At 38.8% G+C, this 21,976-nt stretch overlaps 1 protein-coding gene across 1 annotated transcript; it reads right to left on the bottom strand.

Moving 5' to 3' along the window:
* Positions 1-4,165: 4,165 nt before the first annotated feature.
* On the bottom strand, positions 4,166-18,788 carry auh (AU RNA binding protein/enoyl-CoA hydratase). Its single transcript, XM_051938958.1, has 10 exons — positions 18,541-18,788; positions 15,044-15,116; positions 14,387-14,474; positions 14,017-14,103; positions 12,408-12,500; positions 11,989-12,045; positions 9,394-9,581; positions 9,174-9,224; positions 6,643-6,690; positions 4,166-5,628 (listed from the first exon to the last, which is right to left on the bottom strand). The coding sequence occupies exons 1-10, from the start codon at positions 18,747-18,749 to the stop codon at positions 5,551-5,553; spliced, it is 972 nt and encodes a 323-aa protein (XP_051794918.1). The 5' UTR covers positions 18,750-18,788; the 3' UTR covers positions 4,166-5,550.
* Between the last annotated feature and the right edge of the window lie 3,188 nt (positions 18,789-21,976).

Here is a 21,976-nt window from a genome sequence, read left to right as displayed (position 1 = left end):
TCATTGCTATCATTATTATAATTACTGAAGAAAAGTTGTCTCTATTAAAAAAAATGGTGGCCCTTGAGACAATAATATTTGTTGCTTTTTGCATGTAATACATGCTTAAAGTTGTGGTTCTAATGTCAAAATATTTGAAACTATGAACTATTTATTTCTTACATTGTATTTGGACTGCATTTAAGGCTATATTACAGAGTTTTATGAATATAGCAGAAGTAGAAGTGGTAGTTTTCTTGCTGTTGTGGTGCATGACAACTGAGTGACTAAAGAGGAAACACTGAATATGATTCATTGTATTACATTGCATTCATTAATATTATATGGGGTGCTGTCTGTAAAGCAGCTCATGCTAAAAAAAAAAAACAGCAACATTTTGTCACATTTAGCTTCAAACCATGTACAAACAAGTGGTGTGATTTTTTTCTGGTGACCTTTTACAACATTTACTGCAATATTTCTCATCTTAGAAATATCTGAAATAGTATAATGTAAGTATTACATGTCAGACATAAATGATAAATATAAATGCTAAATATAAATTTTAATGTCATATTTAACATTTATATTTATCATTTATGTCTGACATTTACCACAGCTAGCAGCTCAGCTAGCGAAAAGTATGGGGCAAGAGGCCTGGTGTTTTGGTGCGAGCTATCGCGCGATTTCGGAACGAGATTTGCTTTCTAGCGTCCTGAGCTTTGGATACAGACCACAACAAAGAGCAATCGCCAGGTAATGTGGAGGTTTTTGTTCACTTCTCATCTCTAGTATGTTGTGGGACACTCGTTGAGACTATCTGAGCCGGTCAGTGTGGGAAAAAAAGCACGTTAGGGTGGACTTTGACGCGGGGGGGCCTCTTGCCCCATACTTTTCGCTAGCCGAACTGCTAGCTGAGCTGCTAAGCTGCCTGCCTGGCTAAATACTAGAGCTATGTCAAAAATTCATTTCTCCATCACTCACATGTATGAAATGACATATGAAAACAGACCCCAGGTTGAAATAAACCGAAGTTCCCCTTTAAGTGTTCTTTAATCTCCTAGTAGATGCGTCATTGACTTTGGACTTGATATATCACAGTTGACCCCAAATCATCTTCTGTGCCTCTCCACTCTTTCCTCAGACTCAAGGACCTTGATTTCCAAATGAAATGCAAAATGTAATTTCATCTGAAGAGAGGACTTTAGACCTCTAAGCAACAATCCAGTTCTTTTTCTCCTTCTCCCAGGTGAGATGTTGTCTCTGGTTCAGAAACCAACTCTGAGCGACCCACCTCCGTGTTACTGTAAAAACACGGAGGTGGATCGCTGATGTTTTGGGGATGTGTGAGCTACAAAGTCACAGCAAACTTGGTCAAAATTGATGGCAAGATGAATGCAGCATGTTATTAGAAAATACTGGTGGAAAATTTGCACTCATCAGCCCGGGAGCTACGCATGGGACTTACTTGGATGCTCTAACATGACAACGATCCAAAACACAAGGCTAAGTCGACCTGTCATTGGCTACAGCAAAATGAAGTGAAGGTTGTGGAGTGGCCATCTAAGGTCTCCTGACCTCAATATCATTGAGCCACTCTGGGAAGATCTCAAATGTGCAGCTCATGCAAGACAGCCCAGGAACTTACAGAAACTGGAGGCTTTTTGCCAAGAAGAATGGGCAGCTATACCATCTGAGAAAATAAAGAGCCTCATCAATAATTACCACAAAATACTTCAAACTGTCATTGATGTTAAAGGGGGCAATACTCTGGGCTTCATATTTTTTAAGACAGTTATGATCATGTTTGATTACCGATGGTTATCTGTTGAGTTACTGATCACAGTGCTTTAAAAGATATATTAAGGAATACATGGAAAAGTTTAACTTTAAGATATATTGGTGTAATTTTTACTCAGTTTACCCTGTGACTTTTGTACATTCCACAGCTTTATTAATAGTAAATAATTTTTACTAGTGGTTTATAGATCAGAGACAACATAAAACTGAGAACAACTCTTGAGGTTGTCTTCAGGTTGTCTTTCTTCATGACATGTGCTTTTCAGCTTTTTATTTCATAAGGAGACCAAGCCAACGGACCACTTACCCTCTGATTTTCTGGAAGCTGCAAGACCACAAGTAAGATTTACAACTGCAGCCGTGATAAGTCATGATAGCATTCAGAATTACAGATAACTTAATAAGGTTTGTTGTTGCTTTCTTTGAAAGTGAGAAACTTTTGAACCTTTGCTCATGACTTCTGTCATGTGGAGTTGCAGAACTGAGTTCATTGGAGATTATTACTTTACTAGTACCTTGTTCATATCAATAATACATGACTTGACTAATATTGACTAACAGCATATCAACAGTAAAAATATTTGGTTAATTTGTTGGTACAGCAGCTTTAAAGTGTCACTTCACCCACATTTAAAAGGAAGAACAGTATACTTCCTTTTGCTTTGGATTTTATCTCTCCTGATATTTTCCACAATAGCTAAAACAATACATACCTCACTACGTAGCACTGAAACCATTGTTTGTAAGGTTAAATTCACTTCATTTGCATAATATTTGAAGTGATTAAAAGCAATTTAATCTAGTTTCATTCAAAATTCATTGGAAATTGAGAACCAAAAACACCTGTTGAGAAACTGTTAAAACGCAAACAGTTCTGTGCATGGCCAAGGAGGAAGAGCCACATTTCCCAGACTCTCCTGTGGTGACAAAGACGGTTTCCAAAGAAAAAAAAAGTTAGAAAAAAATTAAAGAAAAACAACAAACGTCTGTGAAGTATGCCGTTACAGTTATACTCTGTTTCCCATGAGGGGCGGCTGGGGTACAGGCCTCCAGCATTGGGGAACCGGTCTTTCTTTACGCAATTCTGGCTTGTGGTGGGATTCCCCCGGCTTAGAGTTGGGACATCTGCCGGAAGGAGGCCAGCCACAGTGGGGATGTTCAATCTGATGTCAGGCTCTGTGCAACAGCAACATGAAGCCACAGGGCAGATCTGCGTGCAACTGCTGGTCAGGGCCTCAACAGTCTATTTACAGGCTCACACACATACACATCTTCTTCTTACTTATATCTTCATGATAACCTTGAGCCTGCCATCAGCATTGCATGTCTACCTTCAGCCTAATAGAACTCCACCCTAAACACTAAATTCTAATCACAAAACAGAAAAAAAACATGACTAGAATCTCTCTGATCTTACCAACCAGCAAACTTACAACATATCACTATCTTTCGATAACATCATAAAGTCCATTGTTAGCCTCAAGGTTCCAGTAAATAGTGAGAACTCAAAACAGAAACTAAGCCCTTACAAACACAAAAAAACAAATAGCAAAAACTGAAAAGAGGCAAATTCAAACCAAAGCTTTTCATCTCTGAACTTAGTCTTACTTTAGTGAAACCTTGGTGAAGAAAGGAGTGGTGGTGCACCACACCATTGCACCTTGTTGATGCACGGAGTTGACATGGAAGAGACATTAGAAATAATACTTACCTGCCACCACACATCACAAAAGATGGTATTCTAAGTCTGCCAAGTAAAGTATGAATGAATCAGTCAGCGTAAAAAATGTGAAAGTGCAAAATTATGCGAGACTAGCTTCTGCAGTTGGACAGTAATCCAAAAAGATCTCAAACTCTCTGAAACAATAAATGAAGTCACGTTTGAGTTGAGTATTATTTATTGATCTCAGTGAGGATGAAAAAAAACACTCAAAGTGGTTCATGACTGGTGTGTGTGGAAAGTGTAAGATGTATTAATGTGTTTGTGAAAGATTATTGTGTGGGAGACATTTTTAATCTATGATTCTGAACCGTCAGTTGTGGCTTACAAAGATTTTTACATTTTCTCCTTACCTGCATTTTTAAACTGCTGTAATTCTGTTTTGAGAGTTTTACATTATGTTTTAAAGTAAGTAGCTCTGCTCAAAATCAGTAGACAGATTCAGATTTTATGACCCGATCATTTAGTGCTTTAAGACCACTTAAAATAATGCACGTACAGTACTCTGTTACCATTTCCATCAGCTTATACTCATACTTCAGCTTACTGCATGTGATCTCACATCAATCCCTAGTTATGAAGCATGTCAGTATGAACATGAATATGCAGCATCTTAGCCAGACACAACACAACTATGTGCACTTAAAAAACTACAAGTATAACACATTTCTGTGAGAGCACTTTTATTTCACTGTGTGACATGGCCTCACTTCACTTCTCGAGTCATTCAACAGTTTCACAAAGGCATTTTGAGTCTTGATACTGGATTGCAAAAGCATCTGTGAAGACTACAACACATTGTACAGAAAAAAAGGCAACTCAGAGATATTTCATGAAAATGACTTATGACAATGACCATTTTTATCTGTGGATACAGCTAAGACTGGCCCATGTTATTGAAAAGCACAGAGTCTCTGAAGTCCTGAAAGATCCCATTCTATTTATTTCTTGTGTGTACTAGTTTGGACCTCTGAGGCAAATATGTGTTTAAAAAATGAATATTACATATCTGGAGAAAAAGCTCCAGCTTCACTTCCTAGCTTTTTCTAGGGCTCTATGATTAAATCTAATGATCTATATTAATGGTCAGTCTCCTTGAGCAAATAGCTATCAAGTGTCAACTGAACAAGCTCTATCCACTGTTGAAAACTGCAGAGTCCGGTTGAAAGCTCTGGGGAAGAGTGATCTTTCAGTTATTTCAGTCAGCTTTCCAAAGTTGTCCTGCTTAAGAGCAGGTCTTTTCCAAAATTTAAAAACAATTTGTATCATGTACTTTAAAGGGTACACTACATTTCTTAAGAGTTTTGAGGAGAGCCTCACTGAACACACACTTCAATTTTCAATTCTTTGCAAACATCTTAATTACTAGCAACTCCAAAAGATGGGAGATGCATGAAAATAGTCATTCAAATCCCTAAATCTACTGATATTTCCATCTGCACTATAGACAGATGTAGCTTTAGACAAACATACCATTCTTCTTCCAATGTAGTCACCTCAAAATCATTTTGATGACTCAAGTCTTTGATTAATGGCTGAATTAATGCATTTCGAGTGTTTTATTATTGAAAACCTGACAGACTGTCTGTGTTAAGATTTCATGCACGTACCTCTAATGCTTCTGAACACAGGAGTATATTTCTATCAAAAGAAAAAAACAATAAACCTTATTATGATGCATCATATTTGTGTGGGATTCACAGAGCTTTATGGAAATTCAGCCAGTCGAATTAACCATTTCAAAGAATTATTGTTTTATATTTTGTTGTTTGCATGTTATACACAATGGCCAGTCCTTTGTTAGTTTACTTGATCTTTGCAAATTCTGAAACAGTTTGTTAGTACACCTATCAAGTACTTCACACTGTAATCACTTAGTTAGTGACAAAAACACCAGCCATGATGAACCCCAATGTTCTGCTGTTAAACAGACATTCTCTGGGTACTGTACAGTTTAATGTGTTGTAGTGTACAGTTTCACCCATAAATATGTTGGAAGCAGAGGGACAACAGAAGACCTGAAGGCAGAACTCTTGATTGTTTTAAGGACTTCACTCTCCCTTGTAGTGAGGACGCCTCTTTTCCTTGAAAGCGGCCAAACCTTCCAGTCGGTCTTTAGTTGGGATCACCTGAAAAAACACAAGCACATGAGTGCCAATGCAAGATGCATCTCTTTATCAGAAGTCTGCGTCAAGTCAATGTTTATTATCTCCAGTAGCCAATTTTCTGAGACAGGCCTGCGCTAAGGTGTTAAATCAGAAACACGTGTAAATGCCCCCATTGCTGACAGTTATGTCTAAATTGCAGGGACCATGTGCAGTTTTTCCACCACTGTGGGTGTTCTAGCACTCAGTGATGAGATTTAATACACAAGACTGCATTACACTATGTCTACAAAGGCCATATTATGAAAACATATCTTTAACCAGAACCAACCACATAGTCACTGCAGTTAATTGTGTAAAACAAAAGAAAATAAATCTCAAAGATTAAAATTGCATGGGATCATGATTACATGCAAGGAGAACACAAGGCATTGCATGGCCTTGGCAGCTGGATTGATTAAACCACCTGTATCATCTGTTCTGCAACATGCATGTGTGATGGTCATCTTCTGCATGTTGAGAGGGATATATATGATTCAAGTATGATATATCTAGGCTTTGTTTGTGTAAGCAAAGAATAAAGTTTTAAACACCAGCCAGAGGTTATCAACTTTCATTCTTAACCCCATTTATTTCCCCACACAAAAAGGACCAATGTTGTGTCATCTACTTCAGTCAAGAGGACCAGGTTGCTCTAATGAAGAGCTATGAACATCATGAAGGTATTATCTTAAAAAGTCCCGCTACTCCAAATGATGGAAGAGTGGAACACTAGTAGAAACCTGTTATTTATGTAAGCTCATATATTTATTTTACAGTGCATTCTCAATTATATAACTTACTTCTAAATTCCCACAGTGTGCACCTTTTCAACAAATTATTGCAAGTCTCACATGTCCCTGCAATGAGTTTTTCAATTTTTCAACTCAAAATACCACTAAAAGTATTAATCTGAAAAGAAATTCTACATTTCATTAATGCAGATTAAGGGGATATTTTGTGCAGCTGTGTAAATAGCTGACTTGCTCAAAAACGTACCTGGGCATAGCATGCCTCTTCAATTGCCAGACCTGTAGATAAATCCACCTGCAAGAGAATGCGGTATCTTTCACTGAAATTTCACAGTGCAGCAGAAAATGCCTATAATCCAATCTTGTCCTTGTGACTCAGGTGTAAGGCTTTCCAATTTTTAATCTAAATTTATAGGGTTCACAAAAAGTATTGTACAAGTGTTTAGAAATTATTTGTTATTAAGAGTTTTTTTCTTTACAAAATCCCCCTACTTTAACAACAGTTCTAATGGCAGTCAAGCTCATACACTCAACAAAAATATAAATGCAGCACTTTTGTTTTTGCTCCCATTTTTTATGAGATGAACTCAAAGATCTAAAACTTTTTCCACATACACAATATCACCATTTCTCCCAAATATTGTTCACAAATCTGTCTAAATCTGTGATAGTGAGCACTTCTCCTTTGCTGAGATAATCCATCCCACCTCGCAGGTGTGCCATATCAAGATGCTGATTAGACACCGTGATTAGTTCACAGGTGTGCCTTAGACTGCCCACAATAAAAGGCCACTCTGAAAGGTGCAGTTTTATCACAGCACAATGCCACAGATGTCGCAAGATTTGAGTTAGCGTGCAATTGGCATGCTGACAGCAGGAATGTCAACCAGAGCTGTTGCTCATGTATTGAATGTTCATTTCTCTACCATAAGCCGTCTCCAAAGGCGTTTCAGAGAATTTGGCAGTACATCCAACCAGCCTCACAACCGCAGACCACGTGTAACCACACCAGCCCAGGACCTCCACATCCAGCATGTTCATCTCCAAGATTGTCTGAGACTAGCCACTCGGACAGCTGCTGAAACAATTGGTTTGCATAACCAAAGAATTTCTGCACAAACTGTCAGAAACCATCTCAGGGAAGCTCATCTGCATGCTTGTCATCCTCATCGGGGTCTCGACCTGACTCCAGTTCGTCGTCGTAACCGATTTGAGTGGGCAAATGCTCACATTCGATGGCGTCTGGTACGTTGGACAGGTGTTCTCTTCACGGATGAATCCCGGTTTACACTGCTCAGGGCAGATGGCAGACAGCGTGTGTGGCATCGTGTGGGTGAGTGGTTTTTTGATGTCAATGTTGTGGATGGAGTAGCCCGTGGTGGCGGTGGGGTTATGGTATGGGCAGGAGTCTGTTATGAATGAAGAACACAGGTGCATTTTATTGATGGCATTTTGAATGCACAGAGATACCGTGACGAGATCCTGAGGCCCATTGTTGTGCCATACACCCAAGAACATCACCTCATGTTGCAGCAGGATAATGCACAGCCCCATGTTGCAAGGATCTGTACACAATTCTTGGAAGCTGAAAACGTCCCAGTTCTTGCATGGCCAGCATACTCACCGGACATGTCACCCATTGAGCATGTTTGGGATGCTCTGGATTCGCGTATACGACAGCATGTACCAGTTCCCGCCAATATCCAGCAACTTCGCACAGCCATTGAAGAGGAGTGAACCCCCCCACATCCAATAAAACAAAATTGCACCTTTCAGAGTGGCCTTTTATTGTGGGCAGACTAAGGCACACCTGTGCACTAATCATGGTGTCAAATCAGCATCTTGATATGGCACACCTGTGAGGTGGGATGGATTATCTCAGCAAAGGAGAAGTGCTCACTATCATAGATTTAGACAGATTTGTGAACAATATTTGAGAGAAATGGTGATATTGTGTATGTGGAAAAAGTTTTAGATCTTTGAGTTTATCTCATAAAAAATGGGAGCAAAAACAAAAGTGTTGCATTTATATTTTTTCAAAACAATCTCTTCAGCCCCCATTCTTAAATACACAGTCCAAGAATGTTGTTTGGCAGTCCCTGGGTGCCCTTCCTGACCTCGATGCAACCAGAATGTCTACAAAGACAGACTGCCACTTCTCATCAATACAGAGTTGATCCAGTCTTTACACGCTAGATAGCAGTTAGGCACGATAAAAGACACTTAACCTAAAACCAGAAGTCTTCCTGCCACACTTACAAGCTGTGGATCTGGAAAGGGAACACCTGGCTCCTTACATGCTTGCTAATAACTTAACAGAAGAGCTGGGTCTCTGACAGCACTGTAGATGAACTTATCAGAGTGAAACTAAATGCATCAGTTTTGGACAAAGAGGTGGCCATAGGAATGACCATTCCTAAACTCTGCAATGATGTTTTTCAGTCGGGAAAAGAGTCTATATCACATTTGTATAATACTATTTTGTGTTCCACTCATAATCACACCACACAAGCAAGTTAAATAACAAAAGTAGGACATGTACATTCTCGTCACATTCTGCCACGCTGTGAATTGGATTCTAAGTTATTGTACACTGTACGTTACCATGAACACTATTCTGCTCATCTCATAAGACACAGTGCTAGGTTCTAATGAAATAAAGGACAGGTGATTAAGCTGCACCATACATCATAGTTAACTGACGTTGCCTTAAACTGAGATGAGGATGTCTCATTTTGTTAAAGACCTGTTGCCTTGACTTTGACTTCTAGGACTTACCTCTATCCCCTGGTTGATAGCCAGTTTTGCCATCCTTACTGCAATTGGACCCTGTGGAGAAAAATCAAAGACCGACTCTCCTTACATTGGTTACAAGGTTAAAATGAGAGAAAGCTGCCATTTACCCATGCCTCTCATCTCTAAATCAAATTTAGTGTTTTTGTAATTTTACAATTGCCGTGATGGAAAGGTCAGCTTGTAAGTGAGCTAGTTTTGTTACCTGAGGGTTGATCTCACGGGCAAGTTCTAAAGCTCGTAGATAGGCAGCATCGGCACTATTATTCTGCTCTACAGAATGACTGACGAGACCCAGGCGGCAAGCCTCTGTTCCATCCACTACCCGGGCAGCAAAGATGAGTTCCTTAGCAAGAGACATACCAATTGCCCTAGGGAGACGCTGTGTGCCACCTGCAAAAGAGAGATGACCAATCTGGATAAAACGTGCAACAGAGATTCTGAATACACAACCAAGGACACTATAGCCAATGTGCTTTTTATATAGATTATAAGAATTGACCGAAGGAAGGCCAGGGGTTTAGTAAAAAGTACTCGCTGCAAGATTTTCCATCTCCCACAAGAATTCAACAAAATTTCATTTATATACCACTAATTAGAATTCAAATTGTCTTAAGACGCTTTACAGAACCCATTGGCCTAAACTCCCAGAGCAAGCCCTAAGGCAAGACGCAACAATGAAGTGCACTTAATGGATGCTAACAAAGTCACAGACTATGTAAAGAAAAAGGTCATCCAACAACTACAACAAACTTTTGATCAACTGTATCTTTTTTTGCAGGGTGCTGTGCCCAGAAAACATTTAACATTTAAATGTTCAGGCAGTACTTATTCTAAACATTGGGACATTTCCATTATGGTTCTACTTTCAGTAAATGGAAACAAACTACTGCTGTCATGATAACAAAATTATGATTTTCATATGATACCTGCCTAAATATATTGAGACAGGTCCACCCAAAATTTCAAGATTACATAAAGTAATGAATTCATAAATTACAGAACTTGAAACTTTTTTTGCTAATTAAAACTGTTGTGGTAGATTTGCACAGTTGCTAAAGCCTGATATTTCAGCTTCATCTTTCAGTAACTTTAGTTAAGCAGTGTGAATACTGTGTGTACCTATAGACTTGTTCGTCACATTGGTATGTTTTTTTTTTTTTAAAAGATAGAGCCAAAGTAAACAGTTATCATTGTCTTTAATTGCCTCATTAAATTCTGAATGGTATAAAAAGTCCACTTATCACAATATAAAGCACACATTTGACTTAAGTTTGAGGGCATCAGGATGTTGTCCATCACATTCACTAACTTGACAATCTAAGAAATACCCTCAACAAGTCAGCTGTTTTCTGAAGATGGATGGATGAAACGTCTCTTTCAAACGGCCGTTGTGGTCTCCAGGCGTTTGCCCTGACTGTTGACTGTACATATTTTGCTTAGTGTAAATACTTTGTGGACAGTCAGTGGACACCTCTTTTTTATCACCTTGAATGCTAGTGTTCTTATAAGAGAAGAACAAAAAAACTGGCTATCCACTATGCCCTCAGGAAGTGGAAGTAAAGCCCTTCACGCACACACTGTCCCACTGCTGCACAGCAAGGTAGTTCACTCACTCATGGTTATTTTTTTTTAGGTACCAATGATAATGAAACAGGTTATATAATCGCAACAGCAGGGTAATGCAAGACTTTTGCTGTTTTGATACATCCTTCCAAAGAAGTTAAACTCGTGGTATGATTACAAGAGGAGTAGCAAACGGAGACTGCAGAAGAGCCCGGTGTAAAACCGCTTTTGGATGGAGTGCATTCTCAGTGAAAGGGCCACAGATCTGGAACACCTTACCTGCTGAACTGAAACATCTGACAGATCTGAATGAGTTTACCTGCAAAATCAAATGATGGCTCAAATCAAACCAAAACTGTGAGCACTGATAGACATTTTATTGTATCTAAATGTGTTTAATGTATAATTTTATGTAACATTGATTATTGTATTTATTGCTGTTTTTGTACAGTATGTGCTAGGGACCTGGTCTACAATTTAGCTGTTAGCTATTGACCTATGAACATGGCATCGGTTATTGTAACAATGCTTCTTGTTCTGTCCCTATTAAATAAACTTATAAATTAAATAAACGTATAAATTTAAAAATAAATACATATGCTCTATTTTAATCCATAAGTGGCTGGTAAAATGATTTACCCCAGAACGCGACTGCAGACAAGATTGCTCTCCATCGCCACTGCTGTTTGATATCCATATTGAACTGCAAGCGCAGCTTATTAGAAATGACAATAACAAAATAGGACTGAAAAAAAATGGTAAAAAAATAATTGTCACTGTGTGCAGATGATGTACATCTATAGCTCTTGAACCAGCAATAACAATCCCACACTTAATGGATCTTATGTTTGTACGAGTTATAAAGCAGAAATGACAAAACAATGGCTATGGATATATATGGCAGACTTCCATAGCTGGTCAAACTCAACAAATGGTGCTAAATGGCCTATTGATGGAATTAAATATCTTGCTATTAAAATTACTCTGTCAATAGAATATGCATAAGAAGCAAATTGCAGAAGCTGAATACAAAATATTAGTGAGGATCTGGACCAGTGATTGGTGACACACAAACACACACCAAAATTAGTCATCCTGTGCTCTTTTAAAAGACTTAAAATAAATCAATCAATTTGACACAAACTCTTAATCTTATCTACACACTAGATTTGTCTAGACAACATAAAAATATAAACAAAAAAATATGTAACTAAAAAAAAAAATTCAGCCTTACCTCCTCCAGGAATAATTGCAAGTTTAGTCTCAACGAGTCCCATTTTTGCCGTATTTGCTAGAGAGATCAAAGGCCAGTATTACTATTTGAATATAGGCATTACTACTAGTAGTAATGTATTTGTCATCTACAATAAAAAATAAAAAAAATGCATGAATTGATAAGCAAAAATGTGGAAGTTCATATCTTTTGGGATGCGAAATAATGTCATCCTCAAAATGGATTATCATATCTATGCCTAACAAGGTTTGAACTCTTCAATAATAAATAAAAAGCAAAATTGCAAGGCCTACATTGTGCACATTCTGCTAAGTATCACAGGTGGGAACTTCTGTGGTACGAATAAACATCAAGTGTTTTGTCCATACATAGTAGACAGACCTATCTTAACCTTTAAGGAAAGTTAACACGAGTCTTACAGGCAATTCTGATGTCACAAGCAAGGGCCATTTCCAAGCCTCCTCCTAAGGCAGCGCCATCTATTGCAGCGATTGTTGGCACTGGCAGGTTACCTACGAATAAGAAGAAAACATAATGCCAACTAGAAAAGCACTCAGAGAGTGCAGACCTCCGCCAAGGACAGAGCGGAAAACAGGAAACCCATGCAGTAAAGGATCATGAGCTGGAATCAAACCTCTGTCTCTGACACAGTTCTGTTTACGAATCACCTTCTTAACCATTTGAGCTATCTAGACACCTTGCTCCAATTTGTTGGACGACATACTAACCTATGATGGGGTTTTTTTGTCATATTTTGGACCACATACTAAAAAATTCAAAGTGATCCAGAATCCTTTCCGGATTGCCACCAAAATTAAATCAGCTCTTCCTCTTACCACAGTCTACATCCCCTCAAAATTTCATGTGAATCTGCCCAGGCGTTTTTGAGTTATCTTGCTAACAGACAAACAAACAAACAGACAGACAGACAGACAGACAGACAGACAGACAGACAGACAGACAGACAGACAGACAGACAGACAGACAGACAGACAGACAGACAGACAGACAGACAGACAGACAGACAGACAGACAGACAGACAGACAGACAGACAGACGCCGGGTGTCACATAACCTCCTTGGCGGAGGTAATCATGAGGAATACATTATATCTATACAGTGTTTACAGATAGAGCAAACTACATCAGTCTGTTAAACATCCATCCATTCTCTATATACCACTTTATCCTCACTAGGATCGCGGGGGTGCTGGAGCCTATCCAAGCTGACTCGGGCGAAGGCAGGGGACACCCTGGACAGGTTGCCAGTCTGTCACAGGGCTACATATACAGACAAACAATCACACTCACATTCACACGTACGGGCAATTTAGAGTAACCAATTAACCTCAGCATATTTTTGGACTGTGGGAGGAAGCCGGAGTACCTGGAGAAAACCCACGCATGCACAGGGAGAACATGCAAACTCCATGCAGAAAGATCCCGGGCTCAGGCAGGGACTCGAACTGGGGATCTTCTTGCTGCAAGGCAAAAGTGCTAACCACTGTGCAGCCCGTCCGTTAAACAGATCCATCCAATTTCATTTGCTATATGAGGTTCCCCCTACGTCTCATCATATTAGGGTGATAGAGAAACAACAAAATAAGCCTGAGACACTTAAGTGTCTCTTTACTGTTGAGTATCGTAACCTTAACTCTTTCCAGTGTTCCACCCAAGCTTATTTGTGTCAGCTTAAAGCTCACACATAATCAGCTGTGATGTGGTACAAGTTTTTGACAGGTAAGAAGACAGAAAAAATACCAAGATAATAAGCAGAAGTATTGTGACTGTCAAGGTATCCGTGCAGTACTAGGGCAATAATCTTCAGAAAACAAAATCTAATTATGCTGCCTTGACCAGTGCTGATTTGTGTCAAAGTTTGTTTTTTCACTTTTCAAAGTCATTATTGTACATTAATTTTAAAAAAGTGTGGCATCAACATGCATCACTGTCTAAAATTTACAACACTTCCAAGTAAATATATCCTCGATTTCTGAATTCACACTCCAGAATTCGTTACAGTATTTACCCAGCTCTGTGATGAGGGCTCTTGCTTTGGATACAAACGCACCCACTTCAGACTGTTGCATCTTAGCCCTCTCCTTCAGGTCTGCACCTGCACAGAAGAGAAAACCCAGCAACATCAAGACAGAGGTCAGTAGCTTTCTGAAATATATTGCAGAGGAACACAGAGCTTCTGCAATAGTTTTTTTTTAATTTCAAGCTAAACACAGATTTCTCCATTGGATCCAAATCTGCTGAGTAAACAAAGTTAAGATCTCAAGATGACATATTCACAATTTATGCATTAAACTATATACAACTACATGAAAATATAAAGGTAAAAACTCCTTAAATTTGTTGTTTATTGGACTAGTGTCCAATGAACAAGAGCATACCTGCGCAGAAGATACCAGGAACCAAACTGCAAAAGATGACACTGCGCACTTTGTTATTCTTCTTGATGTCCTCCACAGCCTCAGACATCTTAAAGATATGACAAATAATTTTTACTCCCTCCTCACTCCTCAAAATATAGACACTACAGAGCATACCTCAAGAGTAACATAGACATCAGAAATTCTGGAAGATCAGAAAAAAACTAAATGTAAGTGCATGACAACAAACACAAATGTCAGTTTTTCTACTGACTACTCTCATTTAACTGTTGAGTCATCAGATAAAGCTAGAATCAGATTTCTCTGAGGAGACACAAACATCTTCCAAATGCAGATGTAGTAAAATATGATAGCAAGTTATAGATAGCCTTGCACTTGTTTCAGATTTCAACAGTGCATCATTAGGAACTGTCCACCATGCATGTTGACTGTTTGATTCATCTTGTGTTAGTGGGAGGTTCAAAAAAGGAGAAGCAAACAAATGTAGTACATATATGCAAAACAAGAAGGCACACAAACATCTGCGTGACATCCATCCACATTACCCTATCCACTATATTGGTCAGAGAACATAATTCTAGCTTAAATACTGTTATCAATCACTACCTTACCTTTAGCAATTCGATCATAAATTAAAAGGTTGATAGCAATACATACCATTTTGACAAGGTTTCTGCTTATGGCATTTTTGGCTTTGGGCCGATTCATCCCAACAACAACAATACCTGAAAGACAGATGTAACATCATGCTAATTAATCATGACATTGTACAGGTAATATGTCAATAAAACTGCATGTGAGACGTCATTTAACATGATGATGTCCCAACTTAGAAAAACAAGCACAGTCTATCAACACCAAATCCTAAAAAATGAAATGCCTTGTATAGCAGATATGTGAAAGATGAACTGTATCCTACTGGTATGTTTTTTTTTTCAGCTAATGTCCTAGAAACATACCTAAATGTTTTATGGGAACAGCACATCATAAAGTATTGAATAAGAATAAAACAATAATCCAACTGTGACTTTAGCAAGTCAAAGCTAAGTATACTATACAAAGACATTGCTAACAATTCCCAAAAATGGTAGTTGGTATTGGTTTTCTGGGGTATTCTTTGAGCTGACTGTGCTGTGAAACATGATCAGTCTATTCCAGAAAATAGTTGTCTGATTAATATTATGAAAAGAAGTGTATAGTGTAATGATATTTTCTTAATATTTTCTTGTATTATTTCTCACGTAGAACTTAAAAGCTATGAAAGTTAATGAGTCATCTGTTGAACAAACATGAAGCACAGGTGCACCAATCAGCTGGATCAGTAATGTGGCAATACTGACCTCGTGATGCAGATTTTGGCCATTTCATGATTTACATACATTAAATACAATTCCTTCACCAGTGTTAAATCAATTCATTTTCTTTAGCGGTTGCATTCATTCAGTAATGGTGGCGACCAAGTAATAGAATATAAAAATGCTTCAGAGTTCGAAACAGTGAGGTAACACAGATGTTAAACTTGAAAAATACAGAGAACTGGTTATAAATTGGGAAAGAATAAATGCAGACACTCTGATGCACTCACGAATCAGAAACTACACTGATGGATGAAGAGAATTAATTGTGTCTTGTAACAATGACAGCTGTCAAAGATGGGACAGATGAAGCAGCAAAGTGAACAGTCAGTTCTTGAAGGTATTTAGTTGGAGGCAAGAAAAATTGGGCAACATGAGGATCTAAACACTTTGAAAAGAACCACAATGTGATGACCAGATGGGTTAGTCAGAGGACCTCCAAACACCAGGTCTTGTGTGGTGATCCCACTATGCAGTGCTTAGGCTCAATCTGAAAAGAACAGCTACGTCAACACAAATGGATGAAAACCTTAATTCTGCAAAGACAAAACACAGTACATCGCAGCTTGCTGTGTAGCCATAGAATGGTAGGAATAATCATGCTGACGCCTGTCCTCCAGTAAAGGCACCAACAATGGGCATGTGAGCTTTAGAGCTGTACTTCCACTGTACATAATATGGATTGCTAAGTAAAGGCAGTGGCCTGTTCCAGCAGGACAATATTTCTTTCCACACTGCAGACATGGTTCAGGAATGGTCCAAAGAACATGACAAAGAGTTTAAGGTGTTGACTTACTTGGCCTTCAAATTCCTCATACTTCAGTCCAATCGAGCATCTATAAGATGAGTACGAAAAACAAGTCTGACACATGGAGCCCCACCTTGCAACCTTCAAGACTGAAAGGATCTTCAGCTAACAACTTGGTACCTAATACCAAAGGACACCTTCAGACGTCTTGGGAAGTCCTTGTTTTAATGGATCAGAGCTGTTCTTGAGGCATGAAGATGACCTACATAACACTGGCAGGTGATTTGAATGTTGTGACTGATCATTTTAAGAGTAGAACACAGTTTTTTGGCTCTCTTATATATTAGATCAGTTTACATGCAACTTTGCACATCCCTTCATTTCATACACGTATCTCAAAATCTGGACAAATGAAATTAAAAACATAGCGTACAAAGAGGTACTACTAGGCCCACTGCAGACAAATCTGATATGAGTTTTTGCACTGACACAAAACATCTGCCATAAAGTCCAATGTCTGGTACATTTTAAGGACACACACAGATTTTCATATGTGTCAATGTTGCAGACATCAAACAGGATGATTGCGTCCTGCTCTTGACTAGTACAGAAGTCAAATGGCAGGAATTTCATGTTGTCATTACCTGTGTTAGGGAGGACTTGCTTTTAACCACGCAGAAAATTTCTATTTTTTTAATGTTCATTTTCACTGCGTTTATGGCCAACTTTGTGTGGTTTGTGTTAGCAGTTTGTCCCTGCTATAGTTGCCACTTTCTACTTAAACCTTCATGCTGTGTTAGCTAGTATGTGGTCAACATTACAGGATTTTATAATTAAAGGATACAAATGGAATTATTTTAAAATCCAAACTGTCTTGGCATCCCTAACCAGCACATTTTGAACTGGTTTACACTCTTAACCTCTGCCATACATTTCATCATATCAATTGTATTACAATTGTGTTTGAACTTTTTCGTAAAATCATATGAAAATAACAATCATGCATATATAAACATGTTTTACCTCACTTACATGATAGTTTAAGAAATACAATATTTAGATTAGTAATGTTTTATTGTGGGGGCTGCACAGTGACATAGTGGTTAGCACTTTTGCCTTGCAGCAAGAAGATCCCCAGTTCAAATCCCGGCCTGGGCCTGGGATCTGCATGGAGTTTGCATGTTCTCCCTGTGCATGTGTGGGTTTTCTCTGGGCACTCCGGCTTCCTCCCACAGTCCAAAAATATGCTGAGGTTAACAGATTAGTCTAAATTCCCCGTAGGTGTGAATGTGAGTGATTGTCTGTCTGTATATGTAGCCCTGCGACAGACTGGCGACCTGTCCAGGGTGTCCCCTGCCTTCGCCCGAGTCAGCTGGGATAGGCTCCAGCACCCCCGCAACCATAGTGAGGATAAAGCGGTGTATAGAGAATGGATGTTTAAATGTGATTAAACATTTTTGCTTCTATACTTAATGACAAAGACATAGAATGTTTGATCACCTGTATTCTTCTCCTTTTTTTTTTTATTCCTAACCTAACCTAACCTAACCCAAGATTCCTGAGAACTCTGAACTTCATCTTTAGAAAGGAAATCACAACTTCAGATTACAATGGACAGGGTATCTTAACCTTGATTTAAGACCTCCAACGTTTCATTAAATAATACTTCAGTAAATGTTTTATTTTCATTTGTGATTCTGGCATGCTCATTTATTCAATTCTACATAACATGGTGTGCTTGCTTGAGTACAGAGGGAAAATTGTCGTCAACAACAACAACAAGAACAACAACAAAACAACAAAAAACAAGGAGCAGGGGTTGAAGGCATGATTCTTTGTTTGACGTTACATTGTGACGTCAACGCGTACCGTGCAGCGTTCTTCTTTCTGGAGGCGTCCGGGTGGCAGACTGTGGCCGGACTTGCACCATCTCACAGTCAGTTCCGTTTGTTGAAAAGCAAGCGTGAATTTCTGTGTCGTTTTCACGACAACAACTGTTTTCATTCTGACAACTTGCATTAGAATCGGCGCTAATTCTACACGAAACTTACCACTTGTCTTCTCCGTCCAGGTATCTGACGCGCACATCATCCTTCGAGTCGGAGCTGTACGGTCGGGTGACTGCTCCGTGCCCCCCGGACACTTTCCAAGAGTGTCTGAAGCAGGAAAGGACATTTGCCAGCCTGCTCGAGCTGTTCCGACCCGCTGCCTGTACATGGAAAGCTTGCATTATTGCTCTGTGTCCCACTAGCACCGCCATACTGCACAGCCGCAGTACTGCTTGACTTTCAACTTTGAACCGGTCACAGTTTGTGATCACGTGACTTTCTTGCGTTAGTATGAACCATATGACAGTATGCCTAGACGATGCAAGACACGTAGAAGTTTTTTTCTTTGCATTATAGTAATTTCATCTTCATGTCTTTTGTAAGAAACTTGGTGGAAGCCATAAGGACTACCTTGAAAAGGCTAAAAAAACCAAACATATATTGTAAAATGATATCTTTCTCGCAATGTATGAGGAGAACAAATGTCCGTTTATATTGAGAGGAAACTATATGTATTGCAACTTAAGACAGGATGCATAGACCTCCAGGTCAATGCATCTGTTGTTTGAGGTTCTCATCTGTTTAACATGCCACAGAGCTGTGTGGCATGCTATCTCAATAGCATGTTATTTGAATAAATCAGATTAGATTTTTTTAAAACATAAGTATCCGGTTGTCATTCTACCACTTTCCCATGATACACTTATTCATATCAACCAGGCTGCCATGTGATAGCATAATGCTGATTTGGACAGTCGCTTGTACCTCACTGACAGACCCTCAAAGAGCACCCTCCCAAAACCTGACTGGTACATATTTATTTTTCATTTGCCTTTTGACCAATAGTTGCAGCAGGCCTGTGCATTTAAGCTCAAACATGCTTCATACTCCATGATTCCTTGGGCTGCTGAAATACTTTGTCAATTATTACTTCATGGTGTAGTTTTTAGTACTCATAGTAATAAAGCAAATGTGGAACTGTTAAATATATGAAAAGGGAAGTCTTTGTTCAGCTGGTGTGTTTACATCCGTTGCATTTTGTTTTCTGAAAGCATTATTCCATGGAAATGCCAACTGTTTTGTTGTGGAAACAATCAGATGTTACCTTGATAACGTGTTGTTGTCTGAACTTTAAGAAGACATTTTACACAGTTAATCACAACAATTTACTTACTTACCTGTCTAATTTTAATTTATCTGATAAAGCCCTGACCAGTATGGAGTCCTACTTAAATGAGAGGAAATTTGTTTTTCATTTACAAGTTGCGCAGTTAGAGTTCCTTCAAGGTCTATTTAATGACTTTTTTTTTTAAGCATATATATTAATGGACCTTCCCTAAGTCTGCCCAGATGTCACAGTCCAGATGTGTTCCGATAATAGTATGATTTTACTCGTGCACAATGCGCAAGTGTCAGCTAGACTGGACCGCTGCAATGGCCAACCTGTCCAGACTGGTTTAGTAATTCATGCTTGACACTTAATATTAGCAACAGTTTGCATTTATTTCACAGTGAAGAACTGTGATACTCTGACATTTATGAAATGGGGTAGTTATCAAACTTGTGACACACTTTGAATATGTAGTCATTATAGTTGATATAAACTTGTCTTTTGAAAACAAGTTAGTTGGGTCACCAGCCATGTTGTTGATTTTAATTTAAATAAATTTAAAAGCATCAGTCATCAGTTGTCCCCACCAGCTGCAAATCTCTTTGAACACACTGCTTTTCCCCTCCTGTCGTATCACAACCTATTCAAATGTAGGCTGACTACACTCAAGCCTGTGTGCTCACTATATAAACAAATCCTTCAAGTATTAGACAAAAGCCAAGAGACCATCATCACTGCAATATTCTAAAAATAAAGACATTTTCGTCTTTCACTTCATTGCTTTAAAAGAAGTCTGTTAAGACTTTGAACAACCTCAGACTCAGATTAAAAGCATCTGTGTCTTATGTCTTATTTTATACTTGCACTATTTTATTTGTATTTGTATTTTCATTTATTTATTTATTTAGTTTATTTTGTTTTAATGGGTACAGCACTTTGGTCGACAGTGTTGTTTTTAAAGTGCTTTAGAAATAAAGTTGGATTGGACTGGAACACCAAGGAGAGCCTCAGAAATTGCCAGCAATAGCAATATCTACTGAGAAAGCTCAACACTTTCGCTTATCAGCAGAAACACCTAAGGACATTTTACTTTTCCTTCACTGAGTGTGGTTCACATTATCTATAACCTGCTGGTTTCACTCCATCAGCCTGCAAAACAGGACCCACCTGCAAAGCACTGTCAAGGTCAGTTTTAAAAATAATTCTTTGCACCCTGTGTGAGCAGCAGACACAGAGGATAGCGAGGCAGGATCTAAAGGAACCCTCAATGCTCTGTTCCCAGCATCTGAATGGCTTCCCCTTGGGAGGCTCCACTGTCCTGAATGCAAGACTCAGAGGAGGAGAGCAACCTTTGTTCCCAGGGATGTTCAGCTCCTAAACTTTCCCCCTGCATCCCACACTTGTTCACCTCGCTTGCCGATCCCCCATTACCTTACATGACAGACATGGCACTGAACTTATTTATAATCAGTACACCTGGACCTTTGATTATTTGTTTGTTTGGTCCAACTGCTCTCTTTTAAATTGCCCCCTGAGGACAAATACAGTATTTTGAAATGGATTTAATTGAATTGAATTAGAGGATGCCTGGCCTACCCTGGTAGGATAAGGGTATGTACTAGACGTGATTTGGTACCCAGTTCAGAAAGACAGCTTGTGGTCAATCTGCTTTGTTGGTTTAAAGCAGTAAAAAGTGCAACCTCTTTACCACAAACCTAAAGGATTCAGGAAGCTGTGCAGTGTTAAACCCAACATAAGATCTGGCTGAATTCTGCACATAGTTGTCACCAGCAGTTACCATTTATATTATAATTATTTTTCCCCTGATTTTATTCACTATCTCACACTTGACTTTGCTTTTGTATTTTTTCATGTATGTTTATTTATTGCTCTGTGGTTGTTGACTTTTTCTGTATTTGCCGAGGGACAACTGATGGCAAATTAGCTGCAAGCTAACTCTGGTGTAAATTCTTTGTGTGCTGCTCCTGCAAAAAACAAACAATTTCCTAAATTATTGTCCGTCCAAATGTAGAACAGCAGAGCCTGGAAGTGACCTCTAAATGGAGAGAGACCCAGTTGTCTGTTAACAGTCATACTTTTGATCTTCTGCAAAAGTAAAATTGTCCATTGTTGCTGTTCTTTTTTAACACACCATTTCTATTGTAATATGCTTTGTTCAAGCATATCACCAGATAGTTTCCTGCTTTATTTTTACTTTATAATTCTACCAATGTTTGCAGATGGTTTTCCATCATGAACCTAGTTTAGAGTTGACTGACTGAAAACATCACTTCAGACTTCATGGCAAAACTATATCACTAAAATAAT

The sequence above is a fragment of the Acanthochromis polyacanthus genome, chromosome 18 (assembly GCF_021347895.1).
Source record: "Acanthochromis polyacanthus isolate Apoly-LR-REF ecotype Palm Island chromosome 18, KAUST_Apoly_ChrSc, whole genome shotgun sequence".
In the NCBI taxonomy this organism is placed as follows: domain Eukaryota; kingdom Metazoa; phylum Chordata; class Actinopteri; family Pomacentridae; genus Acanthochromis; species Acanthochromis polyacanthus.
The sequence above is the reverse complement of the archived record's forward strand: the minus strand, read 5'-3'. Positions and strand labels throughout refer to the sequence as shown.